The 26,705-nt window shown below is 38.3% G+C and overlaps 3 protein-coding genes across 3 annotated transcripts in view; 1 reads left to right on the top strand and 2 right to left on the bottom strand.

Annotated features, from left to right (window-relative positions):
* Window positions 1-7,869, bottom strand: part of LOC110979153 (protein FAM149B1-like) — a 35,412-nt gene extending 27,543 nt beyond the window's left edge. The window contains exon 1 of the mRNA XM_022234838.2: window positions 7,219-7,869. Coding sequence (XP_022090530.1) covers window positions 7,219-7,289 — 71 coding nt within the window. The 5' untranslated portion in view covers window positions 7,290-7,869. The remainder of the gene's footprint in view (window positions 1-7,218) is intronic.
* Window positions 7,870-8,053: 184 nt separating this feature from the next.
* Window positions 8,054-15,812, top strand: fut11 (fucosyltransferase 11). Its single transcript, XM_087129963.1, has 5 exons — window positions 8,054-8,058; window positions 9,800-9,928; window positions 10,755-10,928; window positions 11,592-11,828; window positions 12,523-15,812. The coding sequence occupies exons 1-5, from the start codon at window positions 8,054-8,056 to the stop codon at window positions 12,665-12,667; spliced, it is 690 nt and encodes a 229-aa protein (XP_086986089.1). The 3' UTR covers window positions 12,668-15,812.
* A 447-nt stretch (window positions 15,813-16,259) lies between these two features.
* On the bottom strand, window positions 16,260-26,393 carry LOC110991047 (E3 ubiquitin-protein ligase MARCHF8-like). The gene is made up of 4 exons (XM_022256150.2): window positions 26,165-26,393; window positions 21,986-22,240; window positions 18,932-19,408; window positions 16,260-18,502 (listed from the first exon to the last, which is right to left on the bottom strand). Exons 2-4 carry the CDS (start codon window positions 22,091-22,093, stop codon window positions 18,119-18,121), a joined length of 969 nt encoding a protein of 322 aa, XP_022111842.1. The 5' UTR covers window positions 22,094-22,240; window positions 26,165-26,393; the 3' UTR covers window positions 16,260-18,118.
* Window positions 26,394-26,705: the final 312 nt, after the last annotated feature.

Below are 26,705 nucleotides of genomic sequence, written 5' to 3'. Positions count from 1 at the left end.
CCAATAACCAAATAAATTCTTTGACATGGAAGTATTTAAAAAATATGTTTGATACTTCAATACTAATGAATGCTGACTTTAAGTAGGCAATGTTCATTTCTGGTGTTTGCCTTCCAGACCACCAATGCTTAGGGCATACATGTTCAGCAAAAAGTAACTTCACAGAAGTATCAAAAAGTACACAGTACACAATGACAGTCACATTTGTTACTAGGAATATACATGTTCTAGTACCGGTTCAAGTACATGAAGATATCATTGGGACCAAAAACATTAGGGAGACAAAACTGTGTCCCAATGACTAGGTTCCGACTTTCTTAACAGAAACTGTCCCCTAAATATGGAGAAGGCCTACCCACCTCTACTGCCTACATGTACATGAAATAGACTCACAAAAATCAGTTTTTTTATAGTCTGGGATAAGGATGCAACAAAAAAATCAAGCTAAACAAACAACATGTACTGGCACTTTGAAAGCTGAGCTTTCATTCAGTGAAGTGTGAAGATTAACTTGGCAACACCACTCCATATACATGTAAACCCTATTAAACACTTGTCAGTTAATTGATTTCTGGGCCACTCAAAAGAAAACTAAATCCGTTTCATTCACAGTTGAGGGATTTCTTCCCAGGCATTTGTGAAGTCCAGTTGAAAAGATATTTCAAGCTTGTCTGGTTGCCAATACACATTATTCCAACCTAATCATGCATCAGTATTATTTCAAAGGAGCCTGTTGGCAGTGGTTGGGTGCATCCCCCCATGTGGGTATTGTCCATGTACCTGTACATGTACATGTAGTGTGTACTCCAGAAAGGGTTCAATTTCATGTTTATGACTTTCAAAGGAAAACAACTTCACTGTTCCAAGAAGTTTGTAATCTTCCATGTGCTTACAAGGATATAAAGGCTGAACGTTTAGCACAATGTTAACTTCCCCAATCCAACAGGTACATGTAACATGAGATCAGGTGTATCTACTGGTAACTACATGTACATGTAAATCATATTGAAATCAGAGGGTTTCAGACTGTTAGGGATGTGCTGCAATCAGCACAAGAGAAAAATTGAACATCCTTAATGTACTGTCACTTTATCACAAAGAAACTCTAGATCTATACATTTACATGTAAAAGAGTTTTCCAGAAATTATATTTAATTTAATAGTGGAGCGAGATTTTGTAAATCACCATTTCAGGTTTCCACATTTTGACATTTGTACTAAGTTGTAGCTTTACAGTTCTACTTGGAATGGTTATAAATATCAGTCGGCATTTTCAACATCAGACTTTTCCCTAAGCGAATTATTCTCAATGAGAACATTACAACAGAAGTAATCACTTGCACTGTAAACATCAATACATTACTGGCATGCCATCTAATAAATTACCTTTTTATTAAAGTACATTTTTAAGTACTACTAAAAATGTCTCCATATGAAGAGTTATGTTCCATTCACATCTCCCCAACTACCAGGATTTAATGGTTTTATTTCTGCATCACATGCCACTTCTTTTACAGTTTTAGGCTACTTGAGCTATTTTAGTAGAAAAACCCAAGAACTTGCCAAATGTAATAAACATAAACAAGCAAAACAGCAATTTGAGGCAGAATTCAACACTGAGAATGCGCAGATCCATGTGAAAAGTCCTGCCTACCCCAGCTACAGCATCAAGCAATCAGTAACCTGTTTGACAGGAATATGCAACTGTTAGGGTTCTAGAAGCAAATAATGTCTACAGTAGCTAGAAGCACTGTGGTTGGGAATGAAGCCATTTGTATCACCCTTATGTTAATTACTGCTAAAGCAGAGGTCCCAGTATGCCTGGGATATTTATTAGAGAACCAGGTCTCACCACGTCTAACCCAAAAAAGCTTATTGGGAGCAAGGCAACTAGTAGATCCCCAAGCCTTAGTGGTAATCACCTGCACTGTTTTTTCTCATCCAAACAAAAATGATCACAAACTGCAAGTCTTGAAGTACATGTAAGTTGGGAAAAAAATCAAGAGAGCTTACATATTATGTATCTGCAGGGTACAGGCACTGCTTAGGGTTAAAAACTGATCCTGCATTGAATCGTGATTCTTCTGTGCTGACATCAGTTACCAAAATATTCAAAATCATTTCAAGAGGGCATACAGGATCACTTCCAAGACAGTCTGCATTGTGCTAGACCTACTGTCCATAACATTAGCATTAAATTTTGTCCCTACCTACATGTACATAACTCACTTACAGTGATGTTCAGGTTAGGAAATCGTTGGCAGGGCTAAAGCCAATGGGATGCATGTTCCATGATCAAACAGGCCGATAGGTGCTCTTGCTTGAAACAGGGGCAGCCCTGGCATCCGCCCTTTTCTCTAACAATGTCCCTCATGGACTCACTAGAGAATTTGATGAATTGGTTTATGGGGAAAATCTGGCATGTAGCCTTGTGCTTAAAAAATTTGATTTCAAAAGGGACACAAAACCCTGACTGAAAAAAATGAGCTTTTGGATAAGTTTACCTTTCCTAGAGATGAATCTCTCAGTAGTTGTATTTTTCATACCTGTCCACACATGCAGGTGTTAGATACACGTGCCAATCACAAATACCGTGTCTGATATTCTCACTTGGTCTTTATTCACCAAGTCATTTACTTCCACGCAAGTGGATGAAGTGGTTTAGAGAGTATTAGAGTATAGTTAGGTATGTACATGTACGTGGAGTTAAACATTCCACATTTGTAATGGGAATTGTTTCATTAACACTTCCACAGCTACTAAAGGCCTCTTGTTTGTGAACATGTGTATGTGATGGGTTTTAGCAAAAAGTGCAAAATGAAGCCAATCTCTTGTCTCATTTCAAGCTGTGTCACATTCATCTTGTGTAACGGTCTCTAGGTAACAACAGTACCTGTGCATTTATCTGTTGCTATAGTTGCTAGGTAACAACAATCAATACATAAATTTTATGCAAAGATTTCTAAAGCCCTGTGGAAAGCATGTTGGTAACTTCACTACAGAAGGAACAAACTCAATGAAGCTTATCTGCCTTTGAACTCATTTTTGACTCTTTCAATGAAACCGCATACATGTACATGTACAGGTGCACATCTGTTACACTACTGGTACACTTGTAAATAAAAATAGATTGCGAATTAACATCTTATGATGTCATCTTTTTAAAATAAGTTGAAATCATTCAGTTCACTGAAAACATGTAGGTCCTTTAATTACATGTAACTCCACATTTTCAAACTTATTCATGCTTGTGAAAGTTGATAGGCTTGAGTTAGTCATGAATTTGGGAGAAAAGATGCGCCTCACAACTGGCCAAAATACACATACATGTATGGTAATTTTTACCATGCAGAACATGTACAGTGCCAACTGCCATGTTGAAGTGTTGGCATTGTTGAAGGGACATGTAAATTTGTCTCTTTTTTTAGTACATGTACCTCTCCAACACTGTTACCAACATTCTTGGTTCATTTCTGAAAAAAGCCTCATTACTCCGAGAGTGTTCGTGGGCAGAAGAGAAGTGGAAGTTAGTTAAATATTGATTTCTGCTGTTTTACTGGCTCCAAAAGTCTAGCAATAGCTGCATATCACAGCAACTCAACAACTTATGTCAACAAATAATGGAACCTAAATTGTTTGTACTTTAAACCAGCCATGCACAGTGATGAACTATGCACAGGCTTACAAATACTGGTACCAAACCATGACAAAGAACAAAGGAAGCAAACAATTGACTTTGTTTATTCAATTTGATTGCATGAATTTCATAGCTGTAGGGAGAATTTTTTTCATGTGCTACTGTCCTGCTGTTATCTATGAACAATGATAGTTGCCAAGGTATGATAAATACTTACAAAATAATGCACACTGTAAACAAATTAATCTCATCCTTGTTCCAAGTGTCAGCTCTTCCTGATATGATTGTGGAAGGTCTTTTGGTGTATGTACATGTACATGTAGCTCCACTGAATTACTTACTGCTTGATATGTACCGTACACAACAAAACATAGGCCTTAAATTTAGTAATTTCAATTTGGTAGCCTACATGAACATGTATGCTGAGGAACTGTTGGACCTTGGAGATTAAAGGAGCCTGTGGCTAGCACAGTATCAAATGAGCATTTCATAAACAATTCTTAGAGCCTAAGATTAAGAAATATTAGCCAAATTTTTCAAGTGTTTATTTATAGCAGCCCCCACTGACCTGCATTGGTCTCCCACAGTGTTCGACACTGGCAAGAGAAAAAAGACCAGCTTTCCAATTCGAAAGATATAATGATCTCTTCCAATTTCAATTGAACTTTGATTTTTGCTTGGAGTGTTGGTGATTTATAGTCGTTTACAAGCAACAGCCAAAAATTACAAACTACAATTGAAACTGTGGACTTCCTACACTTGGTGGGCTCATTAAGGACCAAGGTTACATTTTTTGGTTGCTAAACTGCATGCCATACGTGTAACGGTATCTTAGTGATGATCAACACAGTGTAGAAACATTCAAGTTGATTCCAAACTTGTAGCGTTAATCACTGCAACTTGGACTGCCTGCTATCAGGACTGCTTTTTTCTTTGCCGCTGTTGCTGTATACTAAATACTGCAACACTTTCACCATCTGATGGTACATGTATTGCTGTATCAAAGTTACTCACTCTGATGTTACAAGCATTCATGACATCTATTCTTAAAACTTAGTTTGTTTTTCTCTATGCGGTAGGCTAAATGGTTTGTTTTCAATTTAAAAATGAACCCTTACTCTTTACCTTCACACCATCCTAGTGAATAAAGCATCGGAAAAGACACCCTTTCCTCAATTCCTTCGATCAAAATACGTCTGCATTGCTGGTTGGAGTCAGCGTAATTAAGCTAAACCAGAAACCATAATCTGTCCCTAGAAACCTGCACTGATACTCAGCACAATACTGTCAGATCAACATGATCAATAAACATAAGCAAGCTGTTTTTAGTTACGTTCAAACTGAGATGGGTGCTTGAAATACACAGCTGTGGTTAACCCATGTTCTACCCAAAAGAAAATTTAACACTGTTTAGACCCTTCTCATGGCAGTGAGTCAGTAGTTATAAAACAATCAGATTTTCAACATCCAAAAAGTAAAGAACAAAAGTACTGAGCATGTACAGTGTACATGTACTGCAGAAAAGTGGAGCCTGTAGCTATAAAATTATGAATAACATTATTAACGTCAATGCTATTAATAAATTTCTTCCTGCTGCACAAAGTGGCCGAAATGATCATAGCTTGAAATTAATTATTCCTCTTGCTAAAACTGATTGTCTCAAATATTCTTATTTTGTCCAGTCAGCTAGGGCATGCAATAACCTGCCCCACATGGTCATTGATAGTCCCTCTCTGATTATCTGTAAATCGTCGCTCCAATCTCATCTTATCATGTAACTGTTTATTTCTTTTTTTTGTTTTAATTTTTGTACTATGCATTTTATGTGTTTTCTTGCTGTTTTGGTTTTGTGCTTACATTCAGTATGTTTTAAGACTTTTTACTTTATTCCTGCTAACTTTTTCAGTTGATTAGTCCCTTTCTTGTTGTCACTTATCGTTACTGTTTTGAATGTTTTGGCAATTTTATTGGTCTATATTTTAGTTGTGGTTTTATATGTGTCTGTACTATCCTTTTTGCCTAGTTTGCATAGTTTTATTTGGTTTTTAGTTTCAGCTCTTAGCTTTTTTAGTTCTTTGTATGTGTACAGCGTTTTTTCTTTTATCTTTAATCGTTTATCATTTTATCCATGGAGTGATTTTAGAAGGACCTTGAGGTCTTGTTCACGATCCTTGACATGGTAAAAATTAATAATAATAACAACAATTTACTTCCTTTTTGACAAATTCTTCCACAGCTGTGACTTAGAAAAGGTGATTGGCTGATGACGAACGCATTAACACACTACGCCACTCTGTACAGATTGATTGATAATACCATGCAATAAGAATCCATGTTCACATATTAAGATCTGGAAATTACAGCACCATTTTTAATGGTTGACTAATAAAATGGGTCAGTTAGGAATTTGTGCTAAACTCACCAGACCTACATGTACATGTACTTCAGTCTACCGTATGTGTCCTGTTATTTAGCCACCAGTATTCAACAGAATAAAAACAAAAGCATACTGTAAGCCTGAGCATAAACAGGCCAATTCCTATGCAAGCCAATTCATACCAGTCTATGACCAACTCATGCACAGATTGGCCAACTTGCACACATGCCTGCAGCACATGTACATGTGCCAACTCATACACAAACCAACTCGTATGTAAACAAACTCGTATGTGGACTGAAACTCTGATTCAACCAAAGCAAGCTCTACATATATTTACTTTACCATACACATGTAATGATGTAGCTCTTGTTCGACCAAAAATGGTAATTTAATACTTTTAGTAGGCCTACATGTACTCTTGTAGATACAAGTACATGTACAACAAAAAGGGTACTCTCTACACGTTAGCTGGCGCAGGGAAAATATAAACTTCTTATTTTTAATTACTGATAAGTTTAAAGTTAAATCATTAAAAAGCATGTACCGTACATGTGAACTTCCAAATGGATTTTTAAATGTACATGTAGGCCTAACAACTTAACAGCGTATGAGTTGGTTGGCAAACAAGCTGGTCAGCGTATGAGTTTGCATGGTAGGTGTATACGAGTTGACTTGCACAAATTTGGCCTAAGCCTGGAAAGAAAAAAAATGTCCATATGTGGACAACACTAATTTTCCCAGCGGTCCTAAAAAGTGGAATTTAATTTTATTTAGCTGAGAAAATTTCAAAGCATTTACAAGTAGCCTAGGCCTACTTGAAGTAGGCCTAGCCTACTTAGAAAACACTTAGATTTTTAAGACAGGTTTTATAGGTTTGTGCACAGGAATTTAGTGGAATTTAATTTTATTTAGCTGAGAAAATTTCAAAGCATTTACAAGTAGCCTAGGCCTACTTGAAGTAGGCCTAGCCTACTTAGAAAACACTTAGATTTTTAAGACAGGTTTTATAGGTTTGTGCACAGGACCTCAAGTGTTTTCCGTACAAGTAAGGCACTCTCGCCCAAGCAAAATTCAGAATTATTCAGGGCAAACTTCAGAATTATCCCGGGCAAACTTCAGAATTAGGCCTAGTAGTGTAATTAAATGAAAGAAAAAACAGGCCTAGCAAGGCACAGGCCTAGCAAGGCCTAGGCCTACTCACATTTCCATTCTGTCCAAGGACAGAATATTTCTGTTTCTTGTCTTCTTGCCTGCCATGATGTGGCCTTTCATGACCGTTGTTTTATCAGCAACGATGCAGCAACACCACCTTCATTTTCTAATCAGACCAAAAATTACATGTCATTTGTTCGTGATTTGTTCGTGAATTCTGGCCTGAAATGAAAAGGCTCACAAGCAGACAAAGGCAAGCAACATCCGGAGGACCAAAAAGTTCCCTGGAGTATTTCAGAGACTGTGAGGAATCCCCAGGTGTTGCTAACGGCGTTCATTAATCAACAACCAACATAGATGCAATCGACCGGCATCAGGCATTCCCAGGCGGCTAAGTCCCCATTGCTTGGCTGAATCACGAACTCCGTTTGCAACGTTCGCTGTGCGGACACCGGAGCGGCGTTGTAACTGCGGTTACCGTCAGAACGGCTGTAGAATTGTCCAAACCAGCCGTTTCCAACTCCAACGAAGCCCACAGTTAGCCACCTGGCAGGTACTCAGCGAAAATCATGGCCAATGAAATGTGGAAGTCACATGGGGAAAGAAAAACCACAAAGTTTAACCCGGTCCGGTAACTCACACTTCGAAGTCAAGAAAGTACACAAACCCAACACAAAATGGCGGATATGGAGTCGCGCGGGACCACAATGCAACGCGCGGTTGGCTGGGAGACACAAGTGCATGCAGGGCGCTGGCGCATGCGGCCGGCCGTGTACGTGTGCGCGTGCCATCGGGCCGGAAACGGAATGACTTCTAAAAATTTATGTTGCAATTTTAGAGAACTGTAAAAACAAGCAAACAAACAATTCCATGTACACAAAAAAATGAGGTACGTGTAAGGTAAGTTTCGCATTGGAAAATTTGTCAGTTATTGCGACCTGATGACTCCGTAGCGTGGTGCTGCCAGTGGCTTGAGTGGCGCTTCGCGCGCGCCGCCGCACCGTTCATGAGGGGAGGGGCAGGGAATGCAAGTTGCCCTCTCCCTGGATACCCTGTTTTACGATTTGTTCTCTATAGTTTAACAGGAATTGAAAGTACAGGTACTATCACATCTGATCTTCGTCTTTCGAAATTTTTAACAGGTGAAAAAATTTAAGACAGTCATTTTTTTTAATCAAATTCTAAATCCCCCTTGGCCCAAGACCTGGATAGCCTGCGCCACTGAGAGCAATATTAATATGAAAGTTGGAAGACTATTAACCACACCGTCGTTGTTTCAAAACCAATTCAAACAAAACTATGATTACAAATATTTTTTAAACACTTAGTTTTGGTGGTGTGAAACTATGAACAAGAGTTTGCTCTGAGGGGCCGTCCATAATTTTCATCATTTCATACAAAAAATAGACTTTTCACCACCCCTCCCCCCTAACACCAGCGGGCATGATGATGGATGGAGAGCTCCATTGGCCATACATTTAAGTATTGTGGTTAGCAGAATATAATTTTCAAATGAAAGATTTTTAAAACAACACATGCACTCTCTAAATTGCAAAGAGTGAAAATTCGCTCTATCCGAGTGAAAATTCACCTCGATTGAAATTAAGGACCAGACGAATTGGACTCTGGAGTGAAATTTCTTCACTCCAGAAGATTGAAATTTCACTCGAGCTTCCACTCGAAGGGGCTATTTTCAGCCTTTTTCAGTCTAAATTCAGAGTGATTTTTCACTCTAAAATGTCTTGTCCCTACATAATTTCAATCTTTCAATACTAGTAGAGGATAGAACAGAACTTGGGTATAAGCGGTGCAGAGCTGCCTAGCAACATCCGCAAAATTACGTACGTTGACGGATCATCATTTTTCACATTCAGGACTAGAGCGTACTGGAGGTCTTTAACACCTGCCCCGTACGGTTTTTGCGCCGGTGAAAATGATGGACGGCCCTAACATGCGCCCATTAATGCCTAGCGTTTTTAGTGTAGAATTTTATTCCTTTAAGAGAGTGAAGAAGCGAGTAGCGTAGCAGAGCGGGGTGCAGGGTGATTGAGGGGAACGGGCAGCTTGTAAAAAACATACCTGGAGCCGGAGACGGGTTTAAAGTTATCGGCACGGCAACGGATAAGAAATGTAAAAACAGCCTGGGAGAAAAAGACGATAAAAACAAGACAATCATTAAAAAAAAAAATTTCCCTATCAACTTTGTTTTTATTGCGCTTTCATAGGCTAATTTTGTAATTTAAGCGGGCGGGGAAGCAAAACTCTAGTTGTGTGCCTGGGAAAAGTCAAAGTGTAACACCCAGCTCAGATGCATTTAGGTCGAGGTCTGCAAAACCAATGCAAATCACCGTTGAGGGCGCCCTTTAATTTTACAGTCATCCACAATGTCCTGCACGTACACATGTACATATGTACACGTAATCACACGTGTCGAAGTAAAGTTGCGCCGGTGTGGCGGGTCTTACACATGATCTTTGCTCCACAATAAGTGCTATCTGTGGGCCTGATCTGTTCGTCTTGTTAATCGTCAATAATTATGGAACCATCACTTAGGAAAAGAGATCGATCCACTACGAAAACACAGCAGGAACAGGCGCAGGCCCCATCGAAGAAGTCGAGCCAAATTAAAGGCTTCCGTTTGAAGTATGTGATTTTCTTCCTTGGTGTGCTGTTCGGAGCGATATTCTTGGGAACTTACTTTCTACTCGGTGCAGTCGGTATTGGTCACGACACACTCAGCGACATTTTGTCATCGCAAGGTAGCTTTGTAAGAGGAGATGAATTAAGTCGTGGTAGAGATGAGTTAAATCGTGGAAAACCAGATGACCCAATTTCTGCAGATGTAAAACCTGTGCAAAAGCAGTCCAGTGCATTATCATTGCCCACAATTGTTTGGTGGACAGACAAGTTGTTCCCTCATTTTCAAGGTAAAAATACTGTTAAGATTGAATGCGAGCCAAGTCAGGGTGGACAGGGGACATGTCTTGTCACAACAGATAAAAGTGTTTTGTCTGACCCTCTAGCAAGGGGTGTGATGTTCTATGGGAGTGACTTTCGAGCCTATGAAGCCCCATTGCCACGGTTACCATGGCATGAGTGGGCCGTCATTCATGAAGAATCGCCATTGAACAACCAGATTTTTTCTCATGCTGTAATGATGTCACAGTTCAATCACACATCAACATTTCGACGGGAGTCACACTATCCAATTACAACTCAACACATCAAATCACTTGATTACCTTACTGAACGTCAACCAGTTCCCATCAGCATGAAAAATAAACACCGGGAAACACTTGCTCCTATTGCATATATTCAGACACACTGTAACGTTCCTTCAGACCGAGACCGCTATGTAAAAGAGTTAATGAAATACATTGATGTTGATTCGTATGGGAAGTGTGTAAACAACAAAAAACTCCCAGAAAATCTGCAAGATCCTGTTGAATCAATGGATGCCAAGGAATTCTATGATTTCATCGCGAGGTACAAATTCCATTTAGCATTTGAAAATGGGATCTGCGAGGATTACATCACAGAAAAGTTGATCCGTCCATTTCATGTTGGATGTGTTCCAATCTACAGGGGGTCTCCATCCGTCAGAGATTGGATACCAGACAATCATTCCATCATTTTAGTGGATAATTTTCAATCGCCAAAGGAGCTTGCTGAGTTCATCAAACGTTTGGACAAGAACGATAAGGAATACCTGAAATATCTGGAATTTAAAAACAAAGGAATTAGCAATCAGTTATTAAGGTATTATTTCATACCAATTGTGTATTATATGAAGTAGTAAGATTGCAATTGTAACTTCCATAAGTGCTTCAAACTGTAGTAGAGTTGAAGTCCCAACAAAACTTATGTGGAACCAGTGAAAACATCTTGCTATAGTGGGTCCTTATTGAGTTTTGTTTTATTTAGTCATTGTTATTGAAAGGGAATTTCTACAAACCATTTTATTCTTCTCTGAATGTAGCAATTTTACCTCCTTATAATTGAAACATAAAATGAACTTTACCAAAATGTGTACACTTCAGTGGGAGACTGAGATGCTGGTGACAGCATACATACCGGTCCATTTTCAAGGTTTTGCTCAGAACTATGTGGGCATGCTCAGAACAATGTGCACGTGCTCAGAACTAGGAAAAAGGACCGGTATGTTTGTCGCCACTGAGTCTCCTGTTGAGCAGCTCAGAGATAGAAAAGTCTAAGCCTATTAAAATATTTCCAAACTGTCTAAATATTGTAAGAAAAATGCCATATTAAAATACCTTTATACTTTCTAATATATTTCACTCAAGTTCTCAGTCATCCCACCTTCAAAGTAGTCAACCCCCAATCTCTTTTTTTTTTTTGGAGGGGGGGTTGAATACATTGTATCTGTTTTATATAATACTGCAAAATACTTTTTTCATTCAGACATACTGTTGAACGACGGGTATGGGGCGTGAATGACTGGCGCAAACCCAGCTTCATCAATGCCTTTGAGTGCTACCTCTGTGAACGCATCGTTGAGAGAGTTGAAGCAGAGAGGGCCCACGAGAGAGATCCATCCATCCCCCTCCTTCCACCCAGGGTTGCTGACGGTAACCATGCGGGATGCCCAGAGCCTAGTGTTTCACTTGGTGACATGAGTGGAGTAGGTCGAGGAGAGGAGTGAGTAAACACATTAGAATTCAAACAATAATTTGTTGTGGAGGTGAATTCATTTGGGCCTGGACTCCCCTTAGTGACTTAGAGCTTATATAAATGCATTCATGGACAGAATGCTATAGTACCCACTTATGTAGGGAAGGAAGGGAGGGGGGAGCAGATGGTAATATGCAGGAGAAAAGCTAAAAATGCTTTTAAAAAATACTCCATTTGACAGCCACTGTGAGTAAGTGCTGCTGGGGCAGGCACACAAGTTGAGTTCAAGTTGATCAACTTTTTCTGCTTTAGCCAGGTGCACTTGGCAGTCTTTCCAGGGGCACAGAATCCCTGCTGTTCTGGCAACATTCCAGACATGTTTGAACTTGCTAACCCTCCAACTGCCATCATGTATGAACTTATCAAATGTTCCTGCAGGAAATTCAGTACCAAATGACTGGAATAGAATGGTTCTTTACACATGTCAGCATGGAATATGCACCCCCCATTGAGTTGAAATTGTGCCTGACATCAGCCGTTATACACTGTATGCAGTGCATGCATTGCCTTCCTTAAATGGAAAGGACAGAGAAATTCTTCTTAGTTAAAATGGGTTCTGCATTACTACAAGTAGGCTTGCCTTATGTGTACATTCCAAAACAGACTACATTTGAAAGGGATTTTGTCACCCAAAATATTTATTTGATATTATTGTTGACAGTATTCATTTCTGGAAGGAAGACTACTGGAGTTCCAAGGATCAAGCTTTAGCGTTGAAGAGAATGAGTGAACAAGGAGCTACAGATTCCTCCAAACTCTTTGAAGAACTGCAACGGATGTTTACGGAAGGAGCTCTCAGTAAATAAATCTCGTCCTGATCCTCAGAGAGCCCACTAACTCCTCCAAGGTGCTGGAAATATTACAATAATTGTTTTTGCAATCCATATCAATGTCACCTGTGCATTTACTGGTGCCATCTCAAGGTTAACCACTTGCTGCCGGGTGGTTTGAAAAGTGCAGTGCACATAATCGGGACTTTTCTAAGATTTTCAGCTTCCAAATTCTTCATTTCAATTAATGGAAGTTTACATCCCCACAAATTATTGTCTGGTGGCCACTCTAGTCTGACAGACAAAATCTATTGACACCCAAGTGTTTCAGCCAGGCCTGCAGCCTTGTAAAAAAGAGCCCAGATTGTGCGGTGTTATATAACTTTCTTTTGTTCACAAACTTGGCACAGTGGGCTGCTGTCCTCTTTTCAATAGGGGCCAGATTAGCTTGCAGTGGTGCCGTGTGGCTCATGGCTGCGGTGGTGGAGCGCTTTTGTCCCATTGCTGTCCTGTTTTTGGTCTTTCGTGCTGTTTGCTACTCTTGAGTATACTCACACTACATACCAGTTGATAGAGTTTCTTCTGATGATAATTTTAATCACTTTCTTCATGGCCTATCTAATGGGAATGAGCTGTCATTTGAATGCTCTTATTGTTTGTTTGTTTCTTATTTGTGTGTCCTCAGTCCCCCAGTACATGTACATGTTTGTTTACCTGGAAGTTCAGGTGTCTGTTTATTTTATGTTGTATTTGATGTTTGTTTATGTGTTTGTCTGCGGTTAATTGTTTGTCTTTGTTTCAATAGTCACTTCACCTGTGCTCCCCTGGGTTTTGATTCCCCTCCACTCCCACAACAACTTTTTTTTGGATCACTGTCATTCTCCCTTATAGTTTTTGTTTTGTCTTGTTTTTCCTGGTAATTGATTTATTTATGTGTGCTCTTTGTTTATTATACATGCACATACATATCCAGTTTTTATTATCTAGTGTTTTTGTTTAGCAAATATATGTCACAATTTAAATTACAGTGTTTTATTTTATTTGAGTTTATTTATGTCCATTCCTGTAATTGGTAGTATTTCTGCTGTTGGATGTGGCTAATAAATAAATCCGCTTGCTCTAAATGCCCCAAACCATGGTACACTGTTTCAAAACAAGGCAGGATTATCTCCACTGTTGAGAGTAAAAAAAAGTCGGTAATGCCCAGCAGCCTGGTCTTTTGTTCCGAGTATGGTCTTTTGTTACAACGCCCAATTCCCTTTGTCCCATTTCGGGTTTCCTGGCTCCATGTATAAAGCCTACGTGCTCGAAAACGGGTCCTTGGCAGCAATTGGTTAACAACATATTTAAAGTAAGACCTTGTCTGATTTCCTTTGCTACAGTCAGCAATAATCCATTTGTTTGTGGTAACTTAGCTGACAGCGAACTCCATTTCCAATAGACACATGTGTTGCTGTCAGCTAAGGTCAGATGTCAGCTATGGTCACAGCCAATTTTAATCAAGACTGCTTATCCCCTGCAGCAGCCCTCACAGGTGACTGGGTAGGGCAAATTAATTCCAGCATGTGAAAAAAAATACATTGATCACAGCTGTTGATGTGCAAAGCATTTTAGGGTATTTGTACACTCAGTGTACACGTGTCATGTGTACATGGAAGTTTTTCCTAATGAGTGCGCTACAAAACTTACAGCATGCATTTACCCTTCCCGATGCCTTGTAAGGGTGGTGAGGGATGAGCAAATTAAGACTTGTTGAAACCTAGTTGTATAGGGCTAACGTCAAATATGTGTTAGTGGATGGTGTTGAATAAGTTAAATCATAAGTTGAGTCCAGCCTAGAAGATTGACTATGTAAAATGACAGACTGCATGTTGAATGAATTTGAGTATTAATTAATCCTGCGTATTTACGATAAGGTTGAAGCAGTGTAAGTTGTAGAATTTTATTTTAGAACAGGGTAAACCAAAGCAATTTAAACTGATTTCTGTGAATTTAAAAGAATTTTAAAGCTTTTTAACTTTACACTGTACAATTTTTAAATCAAGTGTGTGAAGAAAGGAAAAATGGCACCTGCCAATTGGAATAATTTAGATTCCAAAAATTGTCTACTGACGTTGCAATGTGCTTCCTGGAAACTAAAGGGAAAACAGTTTTAACCAAGTCAGAGAAAAGGAAATCAGGTTTACACTTACTTAGGCTGTGTCCGAAATGGGCTTCCAGAGCTACGGCTAGGTCTATTGTCTGCATGTCTCCACGCAATTCCAATGGAGCGAAGACCTAGACCTAGCTCTAGACAAGATATTCGGATGCAGCCTTAGCATTGTTGTTGAAGGCCAGCATGATTGTGTGTAGCGCCCTCTTGTTGTGGTAGAAGGCCAGTTTAACCATATTCATTATACATTGTCTCCTTTTAAATTGATTATACATGTACAACTGCAGTTTCCATCATTCTTATATTTGGCCACCCTCAATGATTGATTATCTTGCAATTAGCTGACAGAATTTTTTTTGTTATGCTGAGTTTTAGTTTGAATCATTTTTCTGGAACCAGCAAGGGGAGGTGTATATTTAGAGGCAAATAAGGAAAAGTACATTCTTTGTCCATAATTTTAAATATTTGTACATTGTTCTTGCTAACTTGATTGGTAAGTTTCCCACTATTTTGAAGAACTGAAACTCAAACACCAGGGTATGTAGGAATTTTTCTAAAAGTATTATTTTCACTTGGCGTGTAGTCTTAAGGACCTTGGAATAATGCTGGTAGGGTTACAGATGTAATATGTAGAGCTTTATTAGTTGAAGAACAAACAAAAGAAACCACATGTATGTATTAAAACACACTGATCTGTATCTACATGTACTTCAGTTAAAAAGTTGAATATGTACATCTAGTTTGCCTTATTTGCATTTAAATGGAAGCCTTTGTGCTTCTGATATCAGTTTTGGATAAGAACCTTCGTGAAATTGTTTTTGTGCCAGTAAAAACCTTTTTCATTTGACTGAAGGGACAATGTGTCTTGCCTTAGTGCATCACTAAAAGTTTAGTACACTATTAAATGCTAAAATATTTTATCCTGAAGTCCCAAGATTTATTTTTACTTAAAATTTACAAAGGCTTTTTTATTGTAAACAGGTGCGATGATGCAACAGTATTAAAGGTGCATATGGTATTGTTATCTTACATACACACGAGTCAGTGTGGTAATTTCATCAACCAGTATGGTATGGTGAGATTTGATGGAAAGAAATGTTGGGGGGTGCACAACATTTCCCCAAAGCGGTGTTTCCTGGGCCCAATTTCAGTGCTGTTCAATGGCCAGATTTGCAGAGTGAAATTGGTCCCCATTTAAGGCTGGATGGGAAGGGGGGGAGGAAAAGTTCAGCGCTTGCTTGATCACACTGATCAGACACATGGTATGTGTCACATTTTATACGCAACATGTAGATTCAGCTTGCCAGAGATACATCTTGCAGTACTCATTTTATTCAATGAACTGCAGGGGGGGAAAGGTTGCAATGGGTGAAATCATAAATAAGAAAAAACAACACTACATATTACTGCCGACAAATGTATGTGTAGATATGAGACTAACTATCCCTCAGCGTAAATTCACAAACACAACAAACATTTTCCATTCCACAGTTTAACCTTGGCAGTTCTTTATTTCTTGTTTTGCTTCATTTCAAATATATTAAATCACTTTATTTTTCATTCACATGATCACTTTGCCAACAGTTAACATGATTGCACTATATCATACACTAAAAGTAAGAGTTGGTTTATTTCTTGTGGCTATGAGAAGATTTAACGTAAATTCCTCCGAACAGAAAGGGTGAAATAAAGTTTTGAAATAGGTGCGCTTTCTGTGGTCATAAAATACTTTGATTGTCATTAACATTTCCCTGTGTAAATAGATGAAAACACAGAGACAACAGTACACAGTTTACATCCCTACTTGAGCATGGAGTTACAAGATGACAACTGTACAACAGAAACATACCATAACATCTTGACCCTACGGAATGGTACAATAAACGAGTACATGTACCAAAGTAAACAGAACTTTTGCTGGCACACATTACACTATTCCCATACAACTCCAGCAGTGTCATGGCAGCTTGAAAACTATGCAATGTAATATATACATGTATATCAAGTGCAGAAAATGAAGACACATTTACAAGTAAATACATTAAATACTGTACATTATATTTTTGAAATTCAAACTCTTTTCTTAGGAATCAACATTAAATTTTCAACTTATTACTTAATGGCATACTCTGTTCCTTTTTTCCATTTTTATGCAAGGTTTAAGTACTCAGTAAGGCACTGCATGTAATGTTTACGAAACTGACAATAATGCAGAGATTCTGTGGGTCGGATGATAGGATGTTGTTACATAATTCAGCCAAGTATAGCTTAATTGATATACATGTACATGTAAGATACTAAATAAAAATCACTGCAACTGACAAATATTGCACCTGTAAATGGTCAGAAATAAATTTTGTAGCGATTACTTCAAATGTGACAATGTTCACTGATTGTTTAGTAAGAGAGGTGGTGGGTCGAGAAATTGTTGAAGCAACATGTATACCCTCTTTACTTTCTGGTACGTGAAGGTAATAAATATATCTTTCTATTTCTCTAAACTCTGATGTATGATTTTGTTTTGCTTTCAAAATGTTCTAGCATAAATTCATAATGCTAGTATTTTTGGCATATTTGAAAAATGGACAAGATTTGCAGATTAAAAATTGAAAAACAAGAGGAATGGTGCTTTTTCACGATTTTTATGGATATGATACATGTAGGTTTCTTCTTCACACGACAAAAAATATACTACAAATAACTTCACTGTGCAGTTTGATAATTGCCCAACTTAGAACTTGGAATCAATATACATTGTACTGGTACAAATAAACACGCACACATGTGCATCGAGTGTCAACCACATGGCAGACTGATATTGGTACTTATTGACTAAATTTGAATCCTGCAATTTGCTTTTACTTATTTGAAAAAAATGGTCAAGTACGGTGTGTATCTGTATTAGTCTGGAACAAAGAAACATCTTCTGCAGCCAGCAACACTAACAAAGCATTTCGTCACTTAAACTCACTCCCTAATGGCCAAAAATGGAGACCTTCAAATTTTGTGATTAACATATCAGTACTCCAGGTTTGATGAGAGAACAATTTTGGCGAGATGTAAATTTAATGTTCCGTGTGCACAGAGATAACATGCTTTCTTCTTTTTTTGGACACAAGCTGCTGCCAACATGTACTGCTCATAAAAAACCCAACCTGCTACAGGTATGCTTCAGAACCACTGCAACTTCATGTCTACCTTAAAGTTACAACACATGGCATTCTTGGTGTACATGTATGTGATTACATTTTGTATATACACATGCTTCTTGTATAATCTTCTACTTGAAGTAAGACCAGATACATGTACATGTACATGTAGATATCCAATATTTCTCAGTTGATGATTTCAATGTGAGAGGGTGGTGGTTCTGGAAGGGTCTTAGCCTGCTTAGCTTTGAGTCTCTCCTCTGGGGGACAATTCTGTACGTAGATGACGCGGTTGTACGCTTTCAGCCGTCGCCAGAGCTGCAAGTAGACTTTACACTGGACATACATGAACACCAGTCCCCCTGTGAAACCGATCGCCACGACAACAATCTTGGTCCAAAACGGCCATTCTTTGATGCCACTGTTTGGACCGCCAGTATGAAGCTCTGTACTGGTACGATCAATAAGGACGTATAGAGCCCAGATGACGCACGTGATTGCAATGATATGGAATGATACCGAACAGATGATCTTACGTCGCTCACTAGTAGTCATGTCTAACTTCTCCCACTGTGGGTCAAAATTGAAATCAAAATAGGATAAGGCATGACAAAAAGAAGGATAAAATTGATGGTTACACAAAACTTCATTAGTTTGCTTGGATGGACTCAAAACAATTTCCTGCCGTTGGATGAAATTTGTTTAGGGGTGACATTATTTTTCGAACTGCAAAGTTATCGATCTGTCTGTCTGTCTTTAATTCATTCATCCTGTTTACATGTATTAACTTACGTTCTAAGTGATGCACAATGTAAAAAGTGTCAGAGTTGGCAGGGCCTAACATACCAACTTTGTATGCACCAAATTTCAAAAAGTTTCTGAGAAAAAGCTGCTCCAATCACATGTTGGCCATCGATCACAATCGTTAGAAACAAGCAACATATAGAGGATGTGAAATTTGAGTAATGACTACATGTACTTATACATCCAATAAATTACCTTTCCAACAGGTTTAAGTTTTGTCTGCATTATAAATGGAAATCGGCACAGCTCACACGCCTTGGTGTTGGAGCTTTTGATCCACTGTTGTATGCATGCTTGGTGGACATGCTGTAGACTTCCTAAACAGAGGCAAGGAGTGATCAATGGTGATTCCTCATCGCCTTCACAGTGACATATCCGACAGATGTCACTGCGGGATGATGTCACTGACACTGAGGACTGTGTTGAGCTGTTGCGTGTCAACACGCCAACTTTTGTTTCCGTTTTGATTTTGTCCTCGCCCTGGTCACTGCTATCCATGTCCTTCTTCTCTGAGGATGCTGTGAACAAGGAAACTGTTTGGTTGACTGGTGAGGATCTGGTCTGTTGTAAATCATCCTTGTCAGACTCTTGCTCTAATGTGGCAGTGTCTTTTGTATCAGCAGCAAAGGCAGAGTTTGTCTTAGCAAGGGATTCTTGCTTCTCACGTTTAACCTAAAATTAAATTTTAGGAAACGGTAAAAAAAATGTATTAATCAGGGCTTCAACTTGGCGCATTAGCACAGTAAATGTGTGCAAACCCTTTAAAAGATTATACATAGAGCTTTCAATGGTATAATTTAACATGTACTGCTTACTTCAAGAGCACAGCCGGTTGCCTCATTCCCATCTACCAGTACATCTAACTCGACGTATATGTACTAGTGTGTGCGTTTACAGATTCTGTTGTCCATGTTTGTTACATACACGTACCAGCACCAGAAAACTCCATTATGTTAACATGTATTGTACATCTGCAGAATTTTTCCATGTAGATTCATTTTCATCCAGCATTTCCACGGGAAAGAGCAAAGTTCACCTTGTATTTAACTGATATTACACAACCACCAAAGGCATCAAAACAGGTTCCTTAATATACTGGTTAAAATAGGAGCCAGTGTCGGGAAAGTATTGATTGAGGATGAACTAAAAGAGCATTAGAGATGAAAGTGAGTCTGGTTGACGTTAACTCTGCAAATTCCTTGCAGTTATCAGCGTGGTCAGTGTGAATGACAATATCTGTAGAGAAACACTGCTACGTGTACATACATATGTACATTGTATACTTTAGTATCAACACAAAACCCGACGAATAGTAACAAAAAAAACCAAAAAAACAATTAATTAATTTCCATATACTGTAATTAAACCTTCCAACCGAATTTAAATAAATATAATTAAGAGAAAGCCAATGGTTAAACTGATAGAGTAAAACCCTCAACAGTTTAACCACCAATCCATGTTTATCAGTTCACCTCCAGCTGAAAAATTGTTTGCTTTTACAGTGGACAAACTCTCTCATAAAATATTACCCCTATGATGAGCTTGGTACATGTCAAAATGCTACAACTGCAATCATCTTACATTCAATTAATCAATGATAAAGCAACTGACAGGTGTCTCCATAAGAGTGAAACACTGGCCAATCAAAAAAGGCCAGCACCGCAGAAAGCCAACGACAATAATTGGAGACAGTTTGGTAAAAGCATAGTGGGATATGCACTGTTGCTCCTTGTGCTTAGGTTCAATGATAATGTCTGTGCAAAGCTCATTGCTAGTAGTTGGGTAAGAGTTACATTGTCAATTACATGTAGACCCACCTTTAACATTTTAGAATTGTCTGTTGGAAAAGCCTCCCCTTTTAAACTTTTGACATGTTTGAAGAAAAAAATGGAGCAGGTCTGATTTTTTGGAACTCTGGAAATCCCGCCTGGTACACCCGTATGTATGCTTTATTACAAAAATTGATGCGACTCATTCATTTGTTTTTGAATCAAGTTTTAGCACTAGATTTCTTTAATAAACCATTTCAACCACCTAAATAAACGGCTAGCATAGTTACATGGCACAATTATTCAGATACATTGTACTACAGTAATCCATGCACATGGGTATACATAAATCAAAATAATGTTTTTGTTTGTTTTTTAATGTGTTTTTCTAAACTGACAATAGTTTATAAGCCTAACATTGTGGAAGTTCCTTTAAATGGCAAAGTGCTTTTGCATAGTTACAAATGTACAGGTCCATGTAGAATTCTGCCATTTTCAGTGCTTTTGAATACAGTATCGCTTTGATTTTTTCTCAATGGGAAAACGTGGGAGGGGATGATTTAATAGCCCATCCCTCCCCTCCATCAAAAAGTGTTGTGGGAACAAGAGTTTGTTCCAACAACTTGGTTTGGACTTTCCTACCAGAAGCAAAAGAAATTCTTTCCCTAACATAGAGAAGGCCTTTCAACATATTTTAACCCGTACATGTACGGTATCAATACTTGTGTGTACGGTACCTGTATTTGTTAGCAGTAGGGAACTAACTAAACACAGAGTGTACGTATTTCACATCCATCCACAGTGTGTGTGATCACTGTGTTGATTCATATGGCAGCATTTTAATTACCGCTGCGTCTCACTGGTTCCCATGGCAACTGTGTAATTTTTATCCCCTATATCAGCAGACCAATCTTCTTCCATCACAGCAGGCTTGGTAAAAAAGGTTGGTTGTTTCCAGCATGGTTTATATACATGTGCATCATGACTATGAGAATATGAAATGAAGAAAGTTGGGGTTGGGAGTGCACAGAGGGATGGTAATATAGGCAAGGAACCACAACCATTTCTCTTCAGATATGTTTGCAGAACTTTGTTCATCATTAGTTTGGTATTTTGCTGATTTGTTATTTTCGCCAACAACTATCATCTTTCATTTACTAACACATGACTTCAGAAATGATTTTCATTTCATGCTGAAACACACCCCTGGCCACACTCCAAAATGCAAGAGCTTTGTTTCCCATCCCAAATATACATGTAGCAGTTCAACTCGACAGGAAACAGAGAAAAGCTGTTTCAATAGTTCCTGGCTTTTGTGAAAGATTTCCCATTGCATCAAAAATGAAAACGTTAGCAATTGGCCCAGTTAGCAATGTTTCCATGAAGAGAACTGCCCTCCTATGCTGTTAAAATATGCTTTTGTGAAATATTCCTGTCTTGTCCTACATGCAACATTAGACTATTGAATATGTTCACATACCTTAACATTTTCTGTCTCACTTCCATGGTTACATATGCCCAACTCTTCCATTTCATTGTCTTCTTTCTCAGGTACGATTGGAGTAACGGCGATCTCTTTTAAAGGCATCCTGAATAATTAGACGACGCCCCCGCACACATACACATGCACAGTGTGTACGGCTTTTTGGAGAAGTTACCCAAGGAAATCTAGATGTGCATTTTCCTGACGTCAAGAGGAAGTTTTAATCCAGAGGTCTGATCTAAGGAAAAAATCCTGCATGAAAAATAAAACAATGACCTCATTAAAGAAGAAACAAATTTTGTTCATATGGCCAAATGCATCATTTTAAAACTTCAAATAAACATCCTAATCCATCATTATCCACTTTTTATAATAGTGCTTTTCAAAGGGCAATTCCATGGCAACGCATCCATTACCTACACATATGTACATATTTTCAGGTTACTTGCAGGAGGAATCACTAAATTTTTCACATGGATTGCTTATTACAATGGTATTAATGTCATTTTTTCCCTTTTTGTGGTACCAGTACTTGCACACACATACAAGCACAGGTGTATATGCCATTAGGATTACACAATAAAAGACCAAAATGCATTCTCAAGCAGTCAATGGTGGTAAAACGGCAAATTAATGGCAGGCCTTTGAGAGTAGAAAGCAAACTAAAATCTAATGACTCAAACAGCCTGCAATCCTCATATGATTGGAAGATTGCAAATTGTCAGGGTTAATTTTTAATGGATACAGGTGGGTCATTCTTTCACTTGGGGTCCACATTTGTGACACTGCTGTGTCCCTGTTACACTTTACCTTTGGAACTTCATGTGAAAATGCCACTGAAATTTATTTCAAACAATTTTTGTTTTGCAGGTAATTTGCATTGCTAACGTAAGTTAATTGCTTTTAGAAATTGAAGAATGTGCTCTGAAAAGTGATACATGTACATCAGATGTGACACAGGGATATGAAAAAACTGGACCTAAAATTTATAGAATGAGCAAGGTACACATGTACATGTAAAATGATGTCCCAGTTGGTGTTATTTAAGTGGTTGCTACATGTACGTGCAGTAACAATCCTCTTTTTCTAAGTAATTAGATTGACTGAAATCAGAGCAAGTATAGAAATTTGTTGTAACCATAGTAACTGCACAATTCCATATACTTTGCCGAGGATGTCCCTACATGTACACGTAATGTATGTGTACACATGTATGTATCTGAAAATGAATTATCATGCAAACATAAAATTTACTTGTAATAAGTAAACCATGACATACTGTTTAAAGAAATATCTGATCATGGATCTGCTGATATTTATTTTGGCTACTTTTTTATTAACCAATCTTGGCCAATTTTTAAAATTTTATTTACCCCAAACCTCAAGAGTACTACAGAAGCAGTGTCACAAAAAACTTAATTGATCATTTACAGTATCATTACACAGTCAGCAATCTGTTCCTCCTCCCTATAGAAGCCTTGGTTTCCTTGTTTACCACCCCACTGAAACAGAACAATTGCTCATTTCATAGCATAAATCCCCTTAAAAGGGTAACTGCAACAAGCAGGTCTTGTGTCACTGCTGCAGAATCCTAATGTCAGCACAAAGGCCTTGAAGGCTAAAAACTGTGGAACATCGCACTGCTGTTGCCATTGACTAATATCGCTGCCGCAAACTTCTATCGTTTTCAAGACTCAAATTTATTATTATTTCAAAGCAAGTTCAAAGTCCTTTTCCATACAATAATATGTGTATGCATACGCTTAATGAAACTACATGAAAACAAAAACAACAGGTGTATTTTATAAGTGTTTTTACCATACCAGTACATCACTGAGAATGCTGGCTTACATGTAGGAGCATAATTCATGGCCACTTTGCATATTCCAAGGAAAAAGGTGCCTGGACAAATTTATGTGTGTGATGTTAAAGTGGACAGATAAATTTATTAAATGAAGCATGTAATGCTGAATAAGGTGAATTCACGCTGAAACGAAATAAAAATCACCAGCTTTTTGTATTCAAATCACCGGTGTATGCTTATGCACATGAAAGTATGTATCTTTGGTTAGCACAATTTGCAATTTGAAAATGAAGATCTTTATTCCTTCCTATCCCACAAGTGAATTCCTCTTCACTGTTCTAACTTATCCGTTTTCCTGACCCATGCTCCCTTCTAACCCTCCAACTGGCTCAACTACTCTCAAACAACACCCAAGAGACCTAGTCCAATTAGGACAAATTGAGGTAAATGTTCCAAGGTCTAGCACAAACGCAATAGTAGGACACAAGACCAGATTCACAGACAGATTTGTTTACACAGCATTATTACTGCACCAGTACAAATATTATTAATGCATGCTGGTCAATCCAAAGGGTTAGAATAATATTTAGCACAAGGACTTTACGGACTCAATTATTTGGCAGCTGTTTCAAAATGAGGAGTAAGTCATTCTTATTTTGTTAAGCCTGTAGTGGTCACTTCATTTAATAAATGAACATTTTGTTGGCTGTAAATACTGATGATGATTGCTACAATAAATAAACCTCCTTGCTATACATGTACATACATCATTAGGCTGTGATCAAACAAACATCATGCTTCTTTTTGCCTCATACATGTATACAGGCACTGTACATTGTATGCCTGTAGGCATCGATTGAGGTAAATATCTTGGTCAACATTTGTAAAAATCTACTTCAGGAAATGTACCTATTTTCCATGTGTAGTCTTGTAAATGTAATGTACATGACTGTCAGCTTTGTGTTTGGACACAATCTTTTTGGGCACACTGTGACAGTATGTACATGTACATGTGGGTAGGGACTCAAAAATATTGTAAACTAACATACTGTACATTTTATCCTAAATTATAATGAACATTTTGTAGATCTACATGACTGCCTTACTGAAGGGAAACTGCAATGATTGCCTGGAAAGTAATAATTAAAAAACGATTAAAAAAAAAAACCAATCAAATCATACCTGCCGAACGGGGCCAAAAGGAGACATCAGAATATTAAAATTTCTCATTAAAGTTGCCATTATCTTGTCCAATTTGAAAATTATAGATTATAGACATTTGAAATGTCAAGTCTGATTGATTTTCACAGTAAGTGATGAAATAAGGGACCTGGTGACTATACGGTCACGCATGTTAGGCCTACATGTAACCCTACAACAGTTAACGAGTCAATAGCACGGGGCCAGGTTCAGGGAACAGAAGAAAATTACGTAACACCACACAATCTGGGCTCTCTTTACATGAACATGTAAGGCGGCAGGCCTGGCTGAAATACTTGGGTGTCAATAGATTTTGTCAGTCAGATTAGAGTAGCCACCACTGGCACCAGACAGTCATTCGTGTGGGTGTTAACGTCCAGTAAATGAAGTAATAAATTTTTGAAGAATTTTGAAAACAGAAAATCTTGAATTGAAAATCCCCCAGGAATTCGTCATGCAACTTCAAATTAAACCCACCCGGCAGCAGGTGGTTAAATGAATAATGCATGATGGTGGTCAATGTGCAGACAATACTGTTGAAAACTGTGTAAATCTTTTTATTTAGGGCCTAGGCCTCATGAGTCATGTTTGGACTTAGCGGGGGAAAAACAAATCGCAGTGGCTGTTGTTACAGCAGCCATAACGCATCTCCCATTTTCTATCGTTACGGCACTGCAACTACACAAGCATTCCAACTTAAGCGCAGAGTTCGGACTTTCCCTAAAAAAAATCCTCCAAAGCCTCCGATGAGAAAAGAAAATAGATTCCTGCTTAGGCCTATACAATTAATAACCAACATAAAAAACAATTATGGTATAAAATTTAGGCGAAAAAAATAAAATAGTCCAGGCGCAGATTCAGGCTTGCACACCAGTGATTCCAAACCTTCCACTTTGACCATTCGGCAACACGCGTTAGGTTAAGCCTAATTTTAAAATACACATAACACCGTCATAACGATCAGCTACGTCATCGCACTTGCGCAGTTCAGTGCCGTAATGATAGAAAATGAGAAATGCGTTACAAGTGGCGTAACAATACCCACTTCGAAAACAAATACAAATAGGCCCTATACCCTACCATGGCATTTGCCAACAATAAATAACGTTAGTATAGTAAAGTCATGGAAGTGGCAAAGGTGTCGCAAAAATCACACCAAAAATGCGCCTTACCATCAATCCTCTGCATTCCGATTGTAGAAACCGTAAAGATATGCAAGACGCCCAGAAGACGATTAAATTGTCCAAGGAATTCTAACGTTACCGTAGCTTCAGAGAACTTGATAAATTACCATATCGGTCATCAGTCTGTCACTACTTTTCACAGTATTGTTAATGTTCTCGATTAGTTCTCTTAACTGTTTGCGACACTTTTTTAAGTGTACGGCGTGTACTCACACCCAATGCATTAAAATGGGCACAGGACAAAGAATAAGGACAAAACCATTACAGTAAACAGCCGTACATCTGATAAAGAACGAAACTCTTGGTGGCGCTGTTAACGAAAACAGGTGATACAATTGATCATGAATTCGCAGTCCAGGGGCGGCAGGCAACATAACACTTTTTTAACAGGACATAGAAATTCCAGCCAAACCTTGCCAAAACTCGAAGAAAATCTTTTGGTTGTGGAGTCAGTGTACTCCCAGTTTAATAAGTTATATGTATATAGTTACATGTTATGTGTATTTCCTACCAAATAAGAAAGAAGAAT

The sequence above is a fragment of the Acanthaster planci genome, linkage group LG19 (assembly GCF_054643075.1).
Source record: "Acanthaster planci isolate LZ-2023a linkage group LG19, COTS_SCS, whole genome shotgun sequence".
Lineage (NCBI taxonomy): Eukaryota > Metazoa > Echinodermata > Asteroidea > Valvatida > Acanthasteridae > Acanthaster > Acanthaster planci.
The sequence above is the reverse complement of the archived record's forward strand: the minus strand, read 5'-3'. Positions and strand labels throughout refer to the sequence as shown.

What these genes read in the sequence shown, in the direction of transcription:
- fut11 (XM_087129963.1), top strand. An exon ending in CGACATTTTGTCATCGCAAG is followed by an intron (nt 9,929 to 10,754) that starts GTAGCTTTGTAA and finishes TCCAATCTACAG; the next exon opens with GGGGTCTCCATCCGTCAGAG. An exon ending in ATTAGCAATCAGTTATTAAG is followed by an intron (nt 10,929 to 11,591) that starts GTATTATTTCAT and finishes TTTTTCATTCAG; the next exon opens with ACATACTGTTGAACGACGGG.
- LOC110991047 (XM_022256150.2), bottom strand. Translation starts at nt 22,093, where the DNA reads ATGCCTTTAAAAGAGATCGCCGTTACTCCAATCGTACCTGAGAAAGAA. An exon ending in GTGAGACAGAAAATGTTAAG is followed by an intron (nt 19,409 to 21,985) that starts GTATGTGAACAT and finishes ATTTAATTTTAG; the next exon opens with GTTAAACGTGAGAAGCAAGA. An exon ending in AACTTAAACCTGTTGGAAAG is followed by an intron (nt 18,503 to 18,931) that starts GTAATTTATTGG and finishes TTTGACCCACAG; the next exon opens with TGGGAGAAGTTAGACATGAC.